Source organism: Podarcis cretensis (assembly GCF_951804945.1).
Source record: "Podarcis cretensis genome assembly, chromosome: 10".
Classification (NCBI taxonomy): Eukaryota; Metazoa; Chordata; class Lepidosauria; order Squamata; family Lacertidae; genus Podarcis; species Podarcis cretensis.
The window spans coordinates 47037867-47056978 of record NC_137179.1 but is presented as its reverse complement, the minus strand read 5'-3'; the positions used below and the strand labels follow the sequence as shown (position 1 = coordinate 47056978).

The 19112-nt window shown below is 44.6% G+C and overlaps 2 protein-coding genes across 2 annotated transcripts; both read right to left on the bottom strand.

Moving 5' to 3' along the window:
• Positions 1-2912: 2912 nt before the first annotated feature.
• On the bottom strand, positions 2913-5936 carry LLPH (LLP homolog, long-term synaptic facilitation factor). The gene is made up of 3 exons (XM_079993423.1): positions 5822-5936; positions 3938-4141; positions 2913-3300 (listed from the first exon to the last, which is right to left on the bottom strand). The coding sequence occupies exons 2-3, from the start codon at positions 4125-4127 to the stop codon at positions 3137-3139; spliced, it is 354 nt and encodes a 117-aa protein (XP_079849549.1). The 5' UTR covers positions 4128-4141; positions 5822-5936; the 3' UTR covers positions 2913-3136.
• A 1925-nt stretch (positions 5937-7861) lies between these two features.
• Positions 7862-17904, bottom strand: TMBIM4 (transmembrane BAX inhibitor motif containing 4). Its single transcript, XM_079993990.1, has 7 exons — positions 17647-17904; positions 14569-14677; positions 13379-13484; positions 12447-12480; positions 11892-12009; positions 11455-11500; positions 7862-9070 (listed from the first exon to the last, which is right to left on the bottom strand). The coding sequence occupies exons 1-7, from the start codon at positions 17747-17749 to the stop codon at positions 8864-8866; spliced, it is 723 nt and encodes a 240-aa protein (XP_079850116.1). The 5' UTR covers positions 17750-17904; the 3' UTR covers positions 7862-8863.
• Between the last annotated feature and the right edge of the window lie 1208 nt (positions 17905-19112).

The following is a 19112-nucleotide window of genomic DNA, read 5'->3' as shown; positions in this document are numbered from 1 at the left end:
CCTGCTGTGCGGCGGTGAGGGGAGTGGAACTTTTTAAATATTGTCGAGGTCCTGCTCACATCTCCTCCAGGAAATGGAGCTTCAGGAGTGCACTTTAATTTGATTCCAATGCACTTTGAGGATAGTACCACTCCCCTCAAGAGCGATTTTGAAATTTATTGCAGTCTCCAGGAAAGTATTCGGCGCAGGATCTACTGTGACACCATGGCATCAGGTTCTCTTGATGCAGCCTGATGTCATGGCTAAGATGCTTGCCATTGTGTGCCCATTTTTTGTCTTGCTTCTTTTGACTTATTAAAGGGGTATGGCTAGGAGAACAACACGTCCTTGCAGGAGCATGTGGTCCCAGCCTTCTTGAAAAAGGCTACAATTTGACCTGAAAAAGCTCAGTGACCCATTAATTCTCCCTTGGGTGTGAGGGAAGGTGATTGAGGGGGTCATGGTGAGACTGTTGCAAGCACTCTTGGATGAAAGAGTATCTTGATGCATTTCAGTCAAAGTCCAGGCCTTATTATGGTACTGAATCAGCCCTGTTGCTCTGATAAATGGCTGCCTTCAAAAGAACAGGGGGAATGTGCATTATTTTTACTTGAACTCTCCATGGGTTGCAGTACAATGGCATTTCCCTGAGCTGACTCATTGGTTCCAATTCTATCTTCAGGATCAGTGATTAATTTTTGGTTCTCTGGCACATGTGCTGCAAGGTACCTTGGTCTCTTTAGCATATATATGAAGCTGTTGGCAGTGATTTGGGGTCTATTTCTCTAGACTAGCATCTGAAGCAGGAGAGACCATGCAAGCCCTTGAACAGTACCTGTCAGGGAACTGCCATCGGAGCTTCAGGTGGTGGAGGGGCTCCAGGAAGCTAGGAGACCCTCGGATGCTGAGGAGGGAACAGCGGGGAGAGCTCAGGACCTCCCCTTGGGACGCCTACTCTGTGCAGGAAGCTGTCACGTAGAGAATCAAGGCGTAGAGTTTCTGTCAAGGAACTCTTATGTTGGAAGAAATTCCGGAAACGCCCACTGACAGATTCTGCCAGCGATTAAGAGAGCCATGCACCGATGGCTCCGCGGAGAGGGAGAGTTTTGAAACTGATTACAAAACTCTGAGAGTCTAAGCGCTCACGCACAAGCAGCCCCATATCTCATTACAGTACCTGAACTCAGTGATGGAGTAGATGAGGGCCAGCAAAGAAAGCTTGAATTCTGGCAAGACAGAGGGACTGTGAACGGAGTCTAGATAATTGGTCAACTGCTTGCTTTGGATGGAGCTGTACTCAGGTTCTAGTCTGTGGGTACTCCTGGATCCATCTTTGGCACCAAAAGCACAGGTGACCTCAGCAGTTAGGAATGCCTTTAACCAGCTTCACCTGATATGGTTATTTCTGCACTGCCATCCATGCACTGGTAACCTCCATGTTGGATTACTGCATGGTGTTCTGTGGGACAGCCTCTGAGGCTGACCAGTGAGCTGCAGCCTAGTACAAAATGCAGCAGCTTGATGGCTCACGTTCAACATGTCTGCTAGCCATGGTGGCTGTGTATAACCTCCGGTATTGGAGGCGGCATGTTTCTGAATACCATTTGCTAGGGAGAGCAAGAAGGAGAAGTTGCTGTTGCGCTCATGTCTATCTTGTGGGATTCCCACAGGCATCTGGCTGGCCACTGTAGGGAACAGGATGCTGGACTATGAACTAGGTAGGCCCTTGGTCTGATCCAGCAGAGTTCTTTTTAGGTTTGGGAGAGGAATGGAGGTTAGCCAAGCCATGCAGCATCAAGCATAAACACCAGCAGTGCTGTCTTGCTCCTTGCACTACACACAGTCCTCCTTCACAACCCATGCATTCTCACAAGCATGGAAACCCGGATCCGTTCCACATTCAGCTTTTTAAAACTACAGTGGTACCTCTGGATACGAACGGGATCCGTTCTGGAGCTCTGTTCGCATTCTGAAGCGAACGCAACCCGCGTCTGCGCGTAAGCCGGTCACGGCTTCTGCGCATGATGTCATTTTGACCGCCTGCGCATGCGGTGAAACCCAGAAGTAACGCGTTACTTGGGGGTCTCCCAAGTCCTAGTCAGGCAACTTCAACCTGAGGTATGACTGTACAGTGTACAACTCCCCATTAACATACGAGGACATTTGCAATGCTAAATTCAATCCACTTGTTATTGGCTAAAAATACCTATTTAGAGTAGGATGTAAGTGAATCTGGGCAGCTACATGTTACTCATGAGTAATTCCAAGTCACTTCAATGGAGTTTACTCCCATGTATGTGTGCACAGGACTAAAGACTAACAGTGTAATCCTAGGCATGTCTACTCAGAAGTAAGCCCCAGGGATTTCAATAGTGCTTATTCCAAAACAACTGTGTACTGGGCTGCAGACTTAGAGCTACTGCTTTCAAGGGAATAATGGGGCTACACCTCTGTGTACTCTCAGCTAGAAACTCAACAGAACAAAACTGGATTGGGCTGCACAGCATATACTTAGCTCTGAATCACTGAAATTAAGGAGGCATAAAACCTTTGAAGTGGTGAGCATGCTGATTATAATCTTCCGTGGAGGTAGGCAGGAAGGAAATGAGGAAGGGTGCCCAGCTCATTCAGAGGGCAAGTCTCCTAATTCGCATACTCCTGTCTAGTAGATTCCAACTGTGGATCCCTATCCCGCACCACATAAACATTTCTGCCGGGACGTAGTACCCAGCACCCAAATGGAAGCACACATTGTTTATGATGAGCACAATCCACAGAGAATTAGTTGGGACTGAATTCCATTGAAATCACTGGGTCTTAAAGCATTTGACCAGTCCCATTGTTTTGAAAAGCATAGACCTAACTAACTTAGAATGTGCTCACTCTGTTCAGGTTGACTTCATTCTAGTTTGTGCAGCATGTAAAATGCATACTAAACACGTGAAAGTTTTATTAAATCAAAAGTATTCCAAGGTGCCTCCAAACTGACATCCACAAGGTGACAGTCCAAGAGTCTGAAGCAGGAAATTAGTCATTTGAAGCAAACAGTGAAAAGAGCAGTAATGGTTTAAGTCACAGGGGTTTTTGTGGCTGCATTTTTTGACATAAAAGTCTTCCACAAACACACATGACTTTTTAAAAAAAAATCACCCAGACTCTACCATGCTAATCCCTTAGGTGGTTTGTGCTTATTCTTCCCTTTGGTCCGCTTTGACTTCAACTTCTTCCTCTGCCTGGGATTCATCCATACTGGATACTGTCCATGTTCATCCAGAAGGGTTTTTGGGTTTCTTTTTGAATCCATGTCCATCTTACTCCCTTCTGGAAAAGAAAAGGAGGGAAAACACTTAAGGAAGTATGAGCAGTGTGAACTGTTACAGCAGCTAGTTAAAAACACTAGCGCTGAAAGCAAATCAAAAGATGTTGGAAGAAATAGGATGAATGATTCAGGCTACTTCTAATACTGACTGGTTGTCAGAGGAGAGAAGAACTGGGAAGAGGATGGTGTGAGAAAGTATGGGGATATATATATATATTATAAATATTCCCCTCTGCTTTGTTCTTCCTATATTTAACTTCAGATGCTGAACCTTTGGGCACACAGGAAACAGTCCCATAGAAAGTGCTCAGCATTTGAATAAAGAAAGCTATGGATCAAAATACACTTGGGACAGCACAGCAAATTTCTTCTAGAGATTCCTTTGGCTGCACCACATATATTGGCTAAACTTGCCAAGGAAGCAGTTGCATTCCTACAGTAGCAATGGCTGAACTTCATTAATAGAGACGTTGAGAGACTTGGAAAACAAAAAGAGGGGGTGGGAATGAAAAAAGGGTACATCAAATGAATTAGAGGAAGAGCGTTTCTGGCAAAGGATGTATGTAATATTTGCTTCCCATTTTTCAGAGCTGATTTGTGGCATTCCTTAGAGCAAAAGCAAAAAATAGGTCAACTCACCCTCCTGATCCTCCTTCTTTATGACTTTCTCAGCAGGAACGACAGTTGCTATCTCTTTCACATCATCCATTAGAACATCAGCGTTTGTTTTGAGGATGTTCTGCAATCTGGCAAGCTCCTTGGGGGCATTTTTCTTTCTCTTCTCTGCTCGCATCTTTCGCTTCCATTTACTCCTCAAGCTTTTTGCCATTTTTTTGTTTACTTCTATGAAGAGGAAAACACAGGGCAAGATGTAACCCACTGTTTGCCAGTGCAGCACCCCAGGTACAGCTGCACAGGTACCCACATTAAGGCAGGCCAATGCAGGAGAAAGGAGAGGAAGAAAGGAAAGGAGAAAGGGAGGGAGGATACCTCCAGGTACACAAAGTAAATCTTTCTTACACAGCCCAAAACATTTCAGACCAAGTTCTGTTCAACTGATTTCTTGAACAACTAGGTTCAGTCCAAAGTTAATTTCAAACCATGTTTGGAACACCAACTACAAACAAACTTGTGCAGCTGAAGGTCTCCTTCCTTTTCAGTTTGATGCCTGTCTGCTTTTTCTTTCATGCTTCTGACAGCAATGCAGGGCACTATTTATGTATTATATTTATTTATATCCTCTAAGGCAGGGATAGGCAACCTTTGGCTCTCCAGATGTTTTGGACTACAATTCCCGTTATCCCTGGCCACTGGTCTTGTTAGCTAGGGATCATGGGAGTTGTAGGCCAAAACATCTGGAGGGCCAAAGGCTGCCTATGCATGCTCTAATAATAATAAATTTTATTCATACTCCGCCCTCCCTGGCCAGAGCCAGGCTCAGAGCAGCTAACACCAATAAAATCACAGTAAAAACATAATGGGGGGGGGGGGAACCAATTTAAAATACAGGTTAAAGGCATTCAAGGTGGTGTGTGTGCTTCTCTCCCTCCCTGATTTACAATACAACCCTGTGAGGTAACTTAGGCTGAGAGACTGTGACTGAATCCTGGGTAGTCTCCCAAGTCCTAGTCAGGCCCTCTAATTACTACAGTTCCCCTGAAGGTTTTTTTGGGGTGGAGGGGGTCTGGCCAGGCACTTTGAAGTCTAATTATTGCTTTATTTTTATTATTATATTTGTATACCGTCCTTCATCCGAAGATCACAATCTAAGGTCCAATAACTTAAAAAAACAATAACAACTCAACCCAATCACTTCAATATCAGCTGCTGGGAAACACAGAAAGGGAGTGATATGGTGCTCACTCCTTACTTGGGGACACCTGGTTGGCCACTGCAGGAAACAGGGTGCTGGACCAGATAGATATTCGGTCTAGGGTTGCCACCTTCGTTCAGGCAAAATACAGGACACGGTGAGGTGGGGCAGTTGAGGGCCAAATTGTTGTTGTTGTCCCCACCTGGTGCTGAAGTGACTTCAAAGCAATGCATTGCAATCTATGGCAGCCTGACAGGATGGCCCCTCTTGGAATTTCTCTCTCTCTCTCTCTCTCTCTCTCTCTCTCTCACACACACACACACACACGAACATGAATCTGTAAATCTGCCAGTGTTTTGATACCCAGGATGGATTAAATACATGACCTTTCACACACCCTTCCAAACACGTGCATTTGGAGAGGATCCCTCACTTGGCAAATGGGGGGGGGGGGGGCGAGACCTGAAATACAGGACAAACTAAATCAATGCTACAGGACGCAGCATTTTCTACATTGAAATACAGGCCAGGTGTCAACCCTACTTGGGTCCGATCCAGCAGGCGGTGCCCTCCCTGGGGGCTTACCTGTGGCCCCCGCTGAGAAACAGCCTGCGGACCCCTCCGCCAAAGAATAAGGGGGGGGGGGAGACGGCGCGCGCAGAGCGAGAAACCAAAGCCAACCCCACACCCCGCCTCCCCCATCTTTTCACCTGATCACTCGGAGCTCTCCTGTCCCCTGCGAAGAAAGCCACGCCGGCCACAGCGCTTCTTCCGGAGCTGCGCGCGCAGCCGGGGGAAACTCGCCGCTTCCGGGAGAAGCAAGCCACGCCCCACCCGCCGCAGTGCCCAACAGCGCCCCCTGGCCAGTTCCTCTGGCACTGGGCGGTTCTGTAAATGACTCTAGCCAGGCTGGCGGCGCTGTTCCGTGCGGGGTGGGAGGTGGGCTGGCCTGCCCGTTGCTGTTTATAAACGAAATTGCCCTGAATACTCGCAGGCTGGGTACGCGGGGGGAAGTTGGTCACTCCCGGCCCCCTGCGAGGGGTCTGGGGGGGGGCAGAGGTCCCCGCGCAGCGCAAGGGCAGCACTGCATAGCGATCCTGTCTTGCATGCAAGAAGTTTCCCACGTTTAACGCCCGGCATCTTCAGGTGCAACTTTGGCGGCGGGGGGCGGGGAGAGAGAGGGAGCGACCGCTTTCTGGAATCCTGGCTCGCTGCTGCCAGTCAGAGTCTTGACAAGCTAGATGAGCCGAATTAGTGGCCTGGCTCGCTGCTCCTATGTGCACGCAGGCAGAGATTTTGAAGGACAGGTGTCAGGACAGAGAACCAGGGAGCAGAGTTATTGGCCCTCCTCTCCACCAGGTTATTTGATCACCCTTAATTGTCCTTTGAATCGAAAAGGGCAGGTGAGGTGGGCAAGCCACCCAGTGCTGTACTGTTTTTAACACTTGATTGGGAGCCGCCCAGAGTGGCTGGGGAAACTCAGCCAGATGTGCAGGGTATAAATAATAAATTATTATAATATTATTATTATTGAATGGTAAAGGGGAACTTACATGAAGCGGAAAAGGGAGCACTTGGGACACCACTGAGAGGAGCAAGGAAATGTGCTCCCACCCACTGTTGATGCGATCTTTGCGTTCCACTGTTTGCTCACATGTGGCAAAATATTGGGAGCTTTTTTTTTTATACACAACTGACCTTTCCACTTTGGTTTCCTAAACTGTCAGTCTGCCTCCTAGGGTTAATATACCATGTTAGATCCCAAGAGAATGAGCTCAGCCAAATCCCCGACTCTTTGCTTATCCTTAGACATTTTTGCTGAAAAGTACACTCAAACGCACAAAATGAGAATGCTGCGTTGATTTTGGTCATGCAAGAGGGTATTGCTTCAGGGAATGGATATATAGTTTTAGCTTCCTAATCAGTTGTCTTTTCTGTATTTAAAACAAAAGCATCTTTTAAGACCACTCCTGGTTAATTTTTATACCTTATGACAACTATATCAATATCCCATAGGCTGTACCACACTGTGGAGATTGGATGGGACAGGGGTCTCCCTCTGTCCAGCCCAAACCATCTATCTCCACCAGCCTCTGTCCATGGCAGCATCACTCATCCAGTGCAGAACTCCCTGTTCTGCCTACCAAAAGTGAAGGCTATGGGCAGAAGAGCTGCAATCACAAAGAGCCTTGCAATGCACTGGTACCTCGTGTTAAGAACTTAATTCGTTCTGGAGGTCCATTCTTAACCTGAAACTGTTCTTAACCTGAAGCACCACTTTAGCTAATGGGGCCTCCCGCTGCTGCTGCGCCGCCAGTGCACAATTTCTGTTCTCATCCTGAAGCAAAGTTCTTAACCTGAGGTACTATTTCTGGGTTAGCAAAGTCTGTAACCCGAGGTACCACTGTAGTGCAAATCTGGATTACATCCTCAATGTGTTTTTCACATCAGTGAGCAACACTACCAGGCTCCACACAACCAAGATTGAAAGGGTCAGCATTTAGCTTAAAGAACATGGCTGGCAGGCAGTCTTTTACTCCTGTTTTAGAAGCTAAACATGAGCAAGGCCCTCAGAATGAGAAGCACTGCCACTCCAATGGTATGAGCTTCTTTCTAGAACTATGTTAAATTATCAGGCACAACATTGCGTTTCTGCCTGTAATTGCTTGCTTAATCATCAAGAAACCATTAGTTCGCAATCTTGCACCACCAGACAAAAAGCAAATAAAGAAGCAAATGACATGCACAGCTAACATTTCATAAAATTTATTTTCATAAATTCTTAATGTTATCCCGAAAGAAGAGCAGATGGAGTATAATTGCCCCTCCTGATCTGCCTGCACTTCACAGTACACAACCAATACAAAACATCATCTGATAAACACTCCACTGCACATAAGTGTCTTACCCCTTATTAACAGTCAATGACAAGCCTTGGAAAAGGGGTCAAAATGCACTTCAAACTTCTCCAGCATTCCAGAAGGATCAACAGAAAACATGAGGCTGTGGTGTTTTTGTGTGATATATAAAACAAGCTTTAGAACTTTTTAAAATTTCACAAATTAAAATAGACCGGATACAAGCCTTCAAAATAGCAGAAACTACCGACAAAACAAATAATTTGCATCTTTTACTTTTTGTATTAATTATCCACTTTTGGAATAAAGTTCCTTTCATGTCTCAAAATACTGCAGTGTTTGAGAACACAGTATTTAACTAGAAGTACATTAAAACATTTTAGAAAGTGTAGGAGCCAAGTTGTGGGATAATTCCTTCACATCAAAATGCTAGTAGGGTAAGCTTTCACATTCCACAGATGACCAGCAACAGAATGTTAGCTTATTTAAAGCTTTGACGTTCAATAGCAAAATTAAGAGACTCCATTTTATGCTATCCAGCCAGTGACAATTGTGAATATCAAAGGACACATCTGTGGCAATTATTGCAGAAAATAGAATTCTAATAGCACAAATGGAGGTTGATGAGCAAGGCTTTCAATCAAAAACGATATGCAAACGGATGGAGTTAAGCCTTTACTGAACAGCCAAGATGACTGCAATATGTAATTAACTGATCTCAGAATAGAATCATAAACACCAGTTCTCTAAAACACCCTTTATACAGGAAACACTGAAACCACAGTGGAATGTAAAAGCAAGCTCCAATCTCAGAGCATTCTGCAGATTTCCTAGGTCTTAATAACTTTTTTGATGCTACATCCAAATTATCTCAGAAATTTTAACAACTCCCAATTACTTTTTATTAAATGCTTCTAGCAAACGCAGCAGGTGTAGAAACAGATTGATGATGTCCAAATAGAGGTTGATTGAAGCCAATATGTATTCTTCAGGGGAGAGTTTGTGCATTAGCAGATGAGTGTCGTAGATGATAAATCCACAGAACAGAAGTGCTCCTCCAGCAGCTAGTACTACCTCTAATACTTCACTATAGAAAAAAAGCTGTAACCAAAGAACACAGAGAGAGGTTTTGTGCAAATCTCTTTCATAAGAGCACACCAAAAATTAGATATGACCATAATGGAACTATAATTAAAGCTGAATGGTTGTAGTCAATGTAATGCTAAGGAGGTTATTCCATTAGTGCAAGCTTTTCTGCTTGCCTTACAGAACAATCTCCCCTCCCCTCTCATGATGTTCGGCAGGTTCTTCTGACCCTCTGAAGCAGATCTGAAGAGCGGGGTGCAGGAGAAGGGGTGAAATTCATGTTGCACTAGCAAGCACCATTGTCCTGATTTCTGCTAGTGCAGTGAATATGGCCACTAATATATAGTTGAATATGGCCACTAATATATTTTGCTTGCTTACAGAGAAGCTGTATACAGTAGTATCTTGGTTCTCGAACTTAATTCGTTCCAGGAGTCCGTCTGACTCCCAAAACATTTGAAAACCAAGACACGGCTTCCAATTGGCTGCAGGAGCTTCCGGCACTCAAGCGGAATCCGTGTCAGACGTTCGGCTTCCGAAAAATGTTCAAAAACTAGAATACTTCCAGATTTTTGGCCTTTGGGAGCCGATTTGCTCAACAACTAAGTCGTTCGTGAACCAAGGTATGACTGTATGCAAAACATACCATTTTCTGGTCGTTCCTGAGTCTTTAGTGCTTTCCATATCTTATCATTGTTACGGTTGCCATATTTTGAAGAGCCAAAAAATAAAAAAAGAAGACGCTATGGCGACTCTCATTTTAAATACCCCTACTATATGTGGGCTATAGAAGCTGTGATACATTGCTGAGGAGGGCAGGAGAAGAGAAGAGGGAAGTCTATGTCTCATCCAGAAGGTATAGCCAGAGAATTTGGCAAATTTTAAAAATCCACCCAGACAGAAATTTTACCCCTGAAAAAAGAGGTGTCATGGAAAAAGAGGACACACAGCAACCCTAACATTGGCAGACCTTGTCATGTCTTCTTCTATGACTTTCATTATTTGACAGGAGTTAGGAACCTGTGCCTCCAGATGCCGTACAGCAACTCCCATCATCTCCAACTACTGGCCATGCTGGTTGGAGTGGATGGGAGTTGGAGGCCAGCAACACATGGAGGACCACATATTCCTTCCTCCTGCTGCTGTAGAACTGCTCTTTTGAGATGACAAAACTGAATTCGCTTCAGAATAGCCAGACAGGGATCTCTGGTCCCAATCCCTATATAGCTGTTAAGATTGTTGATTGGCTATTATTATTATTATTATTATTATTATTATTATTATTATATCTATTTTCTTGAACACATTGCTATCCTGAAAGGTTTTGGCAAGGGCTGGGCATTTTGCATCTGCGTTATTCTGAAAAGATGTTTTGAACTGCATTCTTCAAAACATTTGAGTTCTACCATCTGTGTCTCTTACGTTAGTTCTCTAAAAAAAGATCTCCCACACTATAGTCGCAGATCTTGGGATTTTCTCATTAAATGCTTTATTTGGTAATTTATACTGATGCCGTTGTTACTTTTGTCAAGATGAAAACATCTAAGCTCTTTAAATTGTATTAACATGTCCATAGCACAACACACAGACCAAGTGATGTGCACTGGTTTTTCCTACTTTGTATTCAAATCATGGAATTGTAGAATTGGAAGAGACCCCAAGGATCATCTTTTCCAACCCCCTGCAATGCAGGAATTTGGCCCATGGCTGTCCCTGGTGGGCTTGATCCACCAGCCTTCTGATTAACAACCTGATGCACCTACTCATTGCACCACGGAGGTCTTATGGTGGCTTCAAAAGAAAACAGATTAAAATACTGGAGTAAAACGCTAAGTAATTCTGCTGCAACCCCATGCAAGTTTACTCAGAACTTAGCCCCATTATGCTCAAGGAGGCTTAATACCCAGTTAAGTGTGTATGGGACTGCATCCTTGATTTATGTTACATGTTACAAAAACATGCCTAGAAGCACACCGCAAATGAACTGTGGTTTTGTACCTGATCTTGGTGGAATGAGTTTACACTCGGTCAGTTCAGTCATCATTCAAAAATTTCGAAATCGTATTTTTAACTGGGCTTGCAAACCGTGGTTTAAGTATTGTTGAGCTCAAGACAAATCCAATACAGCAGAAGTCCAGTTTTAAAACATATAAACTGTAACTACTGAACTAATTATATTTTTTTAGTTTAAAAACTGTATTAAACTTCCTATGTCACCCATTTCAAACTGAGGAATAACAATACATGTTACAGTGAACTCCTTTACTACTACAAGGAGCCCCTGAGTCATAAGGACCTCCAATTAGATGGGGGGCACAGCCCTAGCATAAACCCACCCTCCCCCCTTTTAAATTATCCAGTGATGTTTTCAATAACAACAACAAGGTGTGACCTCTTACCCTTAGAAAGCTTGATAGAAGAAGAATCCATAAGCAAGCAAACAGCCTGTGAACACACATTAATAGGTTAGTGACTTTCTTCTTAAACTACGCTTTCATCTTAGTTACATACACGCCTATTATAGAACATACATTCGCATTGTGATACTTGCTATCACTGTTTCAGTCATGACAAGTCACACTGACACCCCCCCCCCCCCCCCGGATTTTACTTTGTGCACACACTTTATCAATTCAGCTACCCCGTGTTTTTCCAACAGCAACTCTCTACAGAAATGGCCACCACTGTATATTAAGTGACAGTCATTTGTTCACCTCTATGAGTAAGCAAATGTTGCTGTTTTTTGCAGGGTGGTTATAGAAACTCCCCCAATTTTTGCCACTATATCCTCTTATACATGGATGTGTTTGTGTGCGTGTATAGGAAAGTAACTTACCCTGCTCCAACTTTGCTGAAATCTCTTTTGGACTGCAAAGTGTACAAAGTGAGAGCAAAAAAGACAGCCGCCGTTAAGATAAAGGCTTGCAGAACAACAGATACTTCATAGAAAGTCACTATGGGGAGAAACAAGGAAAGGTAAATTAAAATCTTTATCAAACATTTGGCATTGTTACCTCAAACTAAATCAATGCAGGCATCGTGCTCACATTAAGAAAAAAAATTATCAGCTCCATTTGACAACAGCTAAGCATACCTATATTCCAGGCAATGAGACACCTACGATTACAGTGCTAATCCCAAGAATAAGCATGCTAATTTCTATAGAATATAATGAAAGAATAATAGGCAGACGTCCATACTTCTAGGGTACAGTCTCTGTTCTTTTAATTATACTTTGCATTTCTCTATTTTTTCTTGTTCATTTTTGGTTGGAAGAGAATGTATAACAGAAGAGACATCAAGTCAATCACCTTTCAGCAAGCAGTAACAAATCATAAAATAGGGCTTCTTCCTTTCTATTTCTATCTATATGATAAGGGTGAATGCATACCTGTAATAGCAACAGTCAGTGCTTCAAGAAGGGTCTGCGAAAAATAAAATGAAAGAATTATCATCTAAAGCCAACATTAAGGCAGCTCCACTCAGCAATCTCAAGCCAAAGGGCACCCTGTGTACGGCAGCACTCTATCAGACACTGAAGAAATTGGAATGGTCAGCTTGTGCAGCCAGGATGTGCATGCAACAGAGTCATTAGGCTGGGTTCTATGCATGTCAGTCGAGTAATATGTTTAGTTCAAGATAAACCTATTTGGATTAAGGAGAAGTGGCATGCCTTTATATACCTTCCACTTCCTAGAGATCGCACCAACCACCACAGAAGCAGACAGTGCTTTATAAGCAATTGGGCACTGAGCACTAGCTGTGTTAAAAGCATTTGTGTGAGCACACACAAGGTTAAAGTAGGAACAGGGCCAGGCACTGGAGCTGCTTATTGGATTTGGGGGCAATTACTACAAAGGCGTAAATAAAGTTTTAAAGCATGTTCCATCGAATAGACTTGGAAAACTTGAAGAAGAAGAACCATGTTATGGAGAAAATATCTAAGTGCATTCAGTTGAACATACTTAAAAACCCTCCAGCCTTCATGCTCATTGGACAAAGTTTTGAAGGGGCACTTTAGGGCAGATTTGGGGGTCACACAGGCAGAGGAGGGGACAGAGAAGTTCCATTGCACAAGGAGAGCTCCATTGTTAGATGCAACCCACTGTCTTCCTGAATTCACACTATTGCACTTTTCTGAGCACACAGAGGAAACTGAGTGTACGTCAATTTTCAGAAGGTACAGTGCGTATTTTACAGACCTACTTTACTCTTTGAAAAGCAATCTTAACAGAAAGGCTACTAGGAGAACAAATTATCTGCAACTTTTTAAAAAGTCTCCACAAAGCAGTAAGGAAGAAAGTAAGCTTTGGAAATACTTACAAAGCCAAAGAGAAGATATAAATTAAGTGGATGCTGATGTCTGTACAAAGTTAATGCCACAATCACAACCAGGGAACCAAGCACGGATACCAGAAGTACAGCTGGGCTGTGAGATTTAACAGAGAACACAGTCAACATTAATTTGCTGGTTTTTTAGCTCCTTTTGTTTTAATGTAAAAAAAAGTAAGAGTCTATTGGATACATGTTTAAAAAATTTTAATATATCTGCAATGAAGGTCAGACACCTCTCTTCTGGTCGTATGAAATTAAGACATCTATAGTTACAAAGTCACCAATATTTCAAGCGTATGAAACCCTCAAATAAATAGTCATGCTCTTGGTAGCAATTTATTTCTGTATAAATTCTATGACAGAAAGTAGATGAGCTTCATTCAGAAACACATCTGAGGGGAAGAAAAATATAATCTCTCTCAGCCTTAGTCCTCCATCTACAATATGGTAACAATAAAGGGTTGTATTAAGGGTGACCAAGGTAATACAACCTGCTTTGAACAATTTAACACACCTATATAAATGCTGCTTATTATGCTTAGCAGTAGCACAGCTACATCCACCAGTTGTACTGTTGTCATCTTTTATTGACCCTGCTCAAGTGCCTTTAACAAGCATCATTATATACAGGAAATACAGAGATCCGCCCACCCCTGAGTTACAGCAGACTTATTGGTGTAGTTGTTACATTTTTTTAAAAAAATGGCAGGTTGATGGGAATTATTTTTGGGTCAGGGAGAGGTGTATCAGTGTTGTTTTAATTTTTCTCTTCTACTTAGTGGATACCAGTATTGTTTTGCTTACTGTTCACATACTGTTAATGTTTTTCTATTACTGTTATGGGAAGGAGCTGGTGTCTTGTTTTCCCAATATGTTGCATGCAATAGTATTGAGTTATATGACCTCTCCCCCTTTCTATGGTATAATGTATTTATTAAAAAAAAATTCAATGCAAGTCGCTTGGAGACTCTTCAGACTAAGATGTTTAATAATAAATAAATCATTGTTATCTCACAGTAGCAAGCAACATACAGAAGAGAACCATGCTTGAGAACCAATGATGCCAACAAAATTCCCTGAAACCTATTATTACATCAAACAATATCCTGTCTAAAATTTATTATACATTGAAATGTGGGGGGAAATACCGTGCAACTGTATTCATCAAAAGGGTCTACCTTTCATGCACAAATGTCCGAATTGTCTCAGAGTACAGAAAAACTGCAGAGGTCACCGTAGTCAAGAAAATTTGAACTGAAAGAATGCTGTAGACTTTGCGCAGAAATGCTAAGAGATGGGAAATAAAACAACAGATTAACATGGTTTAATTCTTGCTTTACCTTGAATCAGATGATTAATAAAAAACTAGTGCATCTTTTTAATGAAGTATAGAAACAAAAATTGTGTAATAGTGAATAAATTGTACTCATTAGAATGAACAGGTGGTTCCTTAAAGGGCAGCAATAGGTTAACATCCTGTTTGTTTAGTAGCATTGCCAAAGTTATGCATCAGGGAATACACAAGTAGCCCAAGTAAGCACTGAACTGCGCAAACAAGACAATGGACAGTAAATGAAACCAAATGGATATGTTTGCCTGAAATGTTTGTTGCTGGCCAATGAATTATTACAGCATTCTCCTTCCATCTTCCATCCATACATTCACAGTGGGCATTCACATTGCCACAGAGCAAATAAAATCTGTACAAAGACCATTGCTGGATTTACGGCTTCTTCAAAGATGTAAGAATTCCTTGCAGAGTCAACATCATTTTTACTAGTCCTACTCCTGCAATTTCAGCAGCATCTGGAAACACATTTTCTTAAAGTAGATGCAGCTTTCCCCACCCTTTTCACCAAGTGACAACGAAAATACGTTGTCAGCAGTATGCTGATAACACTCAGCTCTATTTCTCCTTTACATCTGCAGGTGAGGCAGTGGAAGTGCTGGACCGCTGTCTTCCCTCGATAATGGACTGGATGAGAGCCAACAAACAGACTCAATCCAGGTAAGGTTGAGGCACTGTTAGTGGGTGGTTCCCTAGACCAGATGGCTAGGAGTTTACCTGCTCTTGATGGGGTTACATTTCCTTTGAAGGAGCAGGTTCATAGCTTGGGGGTACTCCTAGATCCTTTGCTGTCGCTTTGCCTCAGTGGTGTGGAGTGCCTCCCATCAGCTTCGGTTGGTGGCCCAGCTATGCCCTTATCTGGATAAGGATAGCCTAACTACTGTCATCTATACTCTGGTAACCTCAAGGTTAGATTACTGCAATGCGTTACACGTAGGGCTCCCTCTGAAGATGGTTTGGAAACTTCAGTTAGTGCAGAAGTCAGCGGCCAGGTTGCTCACCGGGGCAAGATGGTTATTAAACTGATCCTGGTCCGACTGCACTGGCTACCAATTAGTTTCCAGGCCAATTCAAAGTGCTGGTTTTGACCTATAAACAGTGGCGTAGCGTGGGTTGTCAGCACCCGGGGCAAGGCAAGTAATTTGTGCCCCCTAACCCGTGGATTTGCGCCGCCCTAACCCGTGGATTTGCGCCCCCTAACCCTAACCCCCAGATGTTGCGCCCGGTGCGGCCGGCCCCCCCTGCACCCCCCACGCTACAGCACTGTTGCTGCCGGCGCGTGTTGCGCCGCCGACCCCGGCGCGCCACACTTCAGAGAAGGGGCCACTTCGGAGCGCGCGGTTCCAGGCTGCGCCGCACCCGGGGGATTCCGCCGTCGCCGCCACTTAGGCAGCCTTCCCCGCCGGTTCGCGGCTCCTGCTCCCGGGTGAGAGGGTGGGTGCGTAAGGGGGGAGCCGGTGGCTTCATTCATTGAGTTCGGGGCTGGAGGCAGACGAAGACTGGCGCAGAACAAAAAAAACCCATAGGAAAGGAGTGGGGCTCTGCCACGACCACCTTACATCCCGTCAGTGGCGTAGCGTGGGTTGTCAGCACCCGGGGCAAGGCAAGTAATTTGCGCCCCCTAACCCGTGGATTTGCGCCCCCTAACCCTAACCCCCAGATGTTGCGCCCGGTGCGGCCGGCCCCCCCTGCACCCCCCACGCTACGCCACTGCCTATAAAGCCTTAAACGACTCAGGACTGCCTCCTTCCATATGAACCTACTCAGACACAGAAATCACCTTCTGAGGCTCTTCTTCATGTGCCTCCTCCTTGAGAGGTTCGGAAGGTGGCAACACAAGAACTGGCCTTCTCTGCAGTGGCTCCCTGTCTGTGGAATGCTCTCCCCAGGGAGGTTCGCCTGGCGCCTTCATTACACACCTTTAGGTGCCAGGCAAAAACATTCCTCTTTAACCAGGCCTTTGGTTGACTGCCATTCAATGCCCTTTTAAAATGGGTGGGTGGCAGTTATTGGGTTGTTTCTGTTTTTATTTTCATTATATATTTTGTGATTTCAAGTTGTAATTTGATCCTGTGAACCCCAATAATCTGCAATTTGGAGACAGTAGGATGGTTTATCCTTTGCCACCTAATTAATAAGGATTATCAGCACACGGGATGTGTGTGTGAGAGACAAAAAGACAGACTCAAATAATTTTCCTCTCCAGCCAAGCTGCCTTTTTAACATTTTTTTTAAAGTGTCTTTTTATCTTTGCTTCTACCTTAGTGTCAGGGTGATGCTGCCAAAGCCCTGTCTGGAAGCCAGTGGTTATTATTATTTATGGTTATTATTATTTATTGAATTTATATACCACCCTATACTCTGAGGTCTCAGGGCGGTTCACAGAACAAAATCGAAATACAAAACCGCAGGATATATAATCAAAATAAAAGCAACAACCCAATAACACCCCCCCCAATAAAACCCCCACATTTTAAAAGGGCATAGCATGTCAACCAAAGGCCTGGTTAGAAAAGAAAAAAAAGGTTTTTTTGCCTGGCACCTAAAGGTGTATCATGAAGGTTAGTGTCGGACTAAAACCTCGCCTCTCAGCCTCACCCTACCTGGCAGGGTTGTTGCAGGGACTACATGGGGGAAGGAGCGGAGAACCATGTTGACACCTTGGGAGAAAAGGGGTGGGATAGAAAACGAAATTAAAAGCACCGCGGCGATGACGCCTTCTTTCTCTGGTTTCGTCCTGCGCCCTTAAAAGCTGCGAGAGGCTCGGCTCCAGGAAGCAAAGGGGTCGAATCCTGACCCTTCAAAACCAGAGGGAGGGGGACCGGACTAGTTAGAAGGGCGATGCCTGGAGGGGGAGCGGGGCAGAGACCTAGAGGCAAAGGAGCAGGACACCGCCCCCCTTTTTTACCCATGCGGATGTGGACGCTGGCAGAGGCCACATTCGTGCCGTAGTTGAAATCGTCCTCGATGGACGTCCTCGGGTAGGAGGAAGGGCTCTCCGCGGCCATCATCGCGGCGGCGGTTCCGGCTCAGTAGTGGGGAAGCACCAACTGCGCACCAGCCCCAACGACCCGCCTCCCCGCTCTCTCCTCAGGCCCGATCCGGGTGACGCAAGCTCGTCGCTCGCGGAGCGCGTCGATCGCTTCTTCCAGCGATTCGCTCGGCCTTCCCCCGGTTTAAGGCTCGCCGGCGCTTCTCTCTCCCCTCCCCCCACCCAGCTGCGTCGGAACGTTCGTCCGCGACGTAAGGTTGGTGGGCGTGGCTAAGGCTTCGGAATAGGCTTTGTCTTCAGGGCTCGTTCAGTTCTTCTCTCCCTCCCTCGAGTTCCAAATCAGCTGCAGGAAGTTGTGGCTGTTCCCAGACCTCGAGCTTACAGAGAAAGACTTTTTTAAAAATAAAAAATGATATTCTGCAGACAAGGGCGTTTGAAACTGTTAAACTCAGGGCCATGGGTTCAGCTCCCTCCAAGTGTCCCTGTTTTCCAGGGACAGTCCCTGATTTTTGAGAAGCCAACCCAGTTTCTGATTTGCAGCCGGAATGTCCCGCTTTTACTTGTTGTTTAGTCGTGTCCGACTCTTCGTGACCCCATGGACCAGAGCACGCCAGGCACTCCTGTCTTCCACTGCCTCCCGCAGCTTGGTCAAACTGGTTCAAGAACACTGTCCAACCATCTCATCCTCTGTTGTCCCCTTCTCCTTGTGCCCTCCATCTTTCCCAACATCAGGGTCTTTTCCAGGGAGTCTTCTCTTCTTATGAGGTGGCCAAAGTATTGGAGCCTCAGCTTCACGATCTGTCCTTCCAGTGAGCACTCAGGGCTGATTTCCTTAAGAATGGAGAGGTTTGATCTTCTTGCAGTCCATGGGACTCTCAAGAGTCTCCTCCAACACCATAAGTCAAAAGCATCAATACTTCAGCGATCAGCCTTCTTTATGGTCCAGCTCTCACTTCCATACATCACTACTGGGAAAACTATAGCTTTAACTATACGGACCTTTGTTGGGAAGGTGATGTCTCTGCTTTTTAAGATGCTGTCTAGGTTTGTCATTGCTTTCCTCCCAAGAAGCAGGCGTCTTTGAATTTCGTGACTGCTGTCACCATCTGCAGTGATCATGGAACCCAAGAAAGCAAAATTTCTCAGTGCCTCCATTTCTTCCCCTTCTATTTGCCAGGAGGTGATGGGCCCAGTGGCCATGATCTTCGTTTTTTTGATGTTGAGCTTCGGACCATATTTTGCGACGTCCCTATTTTCCTGGAAGCGTCTGGAATAGGGTGTCCCTATTTTCATTGGAGAAATGTTGGAGGGTATGGAGTTATCCAACCCCCTGAGCCCTGTGAAGGCAATCCTGTATAGGGAAAGCTTTTATTTTTAAAAAG

What these genes read in the sequence shown, in the direction of transcription:
- TMBIM4 (XM_079993990.1), bottom strand. Translation starts at nt 17,749, where the DNA reads ATGATGGCCGCGGAGAGCCCTTCCTCCTACCCGAGGACGTCCATCGAG. An exon ending in TATATCTTCTCTTTGGCTTT is followed by an intron (nt 12,481 to 13,378) that starts GTAAGTATTTCC and finishes TATTTTTCGCAG; the next exon opens with ACCCTTCTTGAAGCACTGAC. An exon ending in ACTGACTGTTGCTATTACAG is followed by an intron (nt 12,010 to 12,446) that starts GTATGCATTCAC and finishes TTCTCCCCATAG; the next exon opens with TGACTTTCTATGAAGTATCT.
- LLPH (XM_079993423.1), bottom strand. Translation starts at nt 4,127, where the DNA reads ATGGCAAAAAGCTTGAGGAGTAAATGGAAGCGAAAGATGCGAGCAGAG. An exon ending in AAAGAAGGAGGATCAGGAGG is followed by an intron (nt 3,301 to 3,937) that starts GTGAGTTGACCT and finishes TTTCTTTTCCAG; the next exon opens with AAGGGAGTAAGATGGACATG.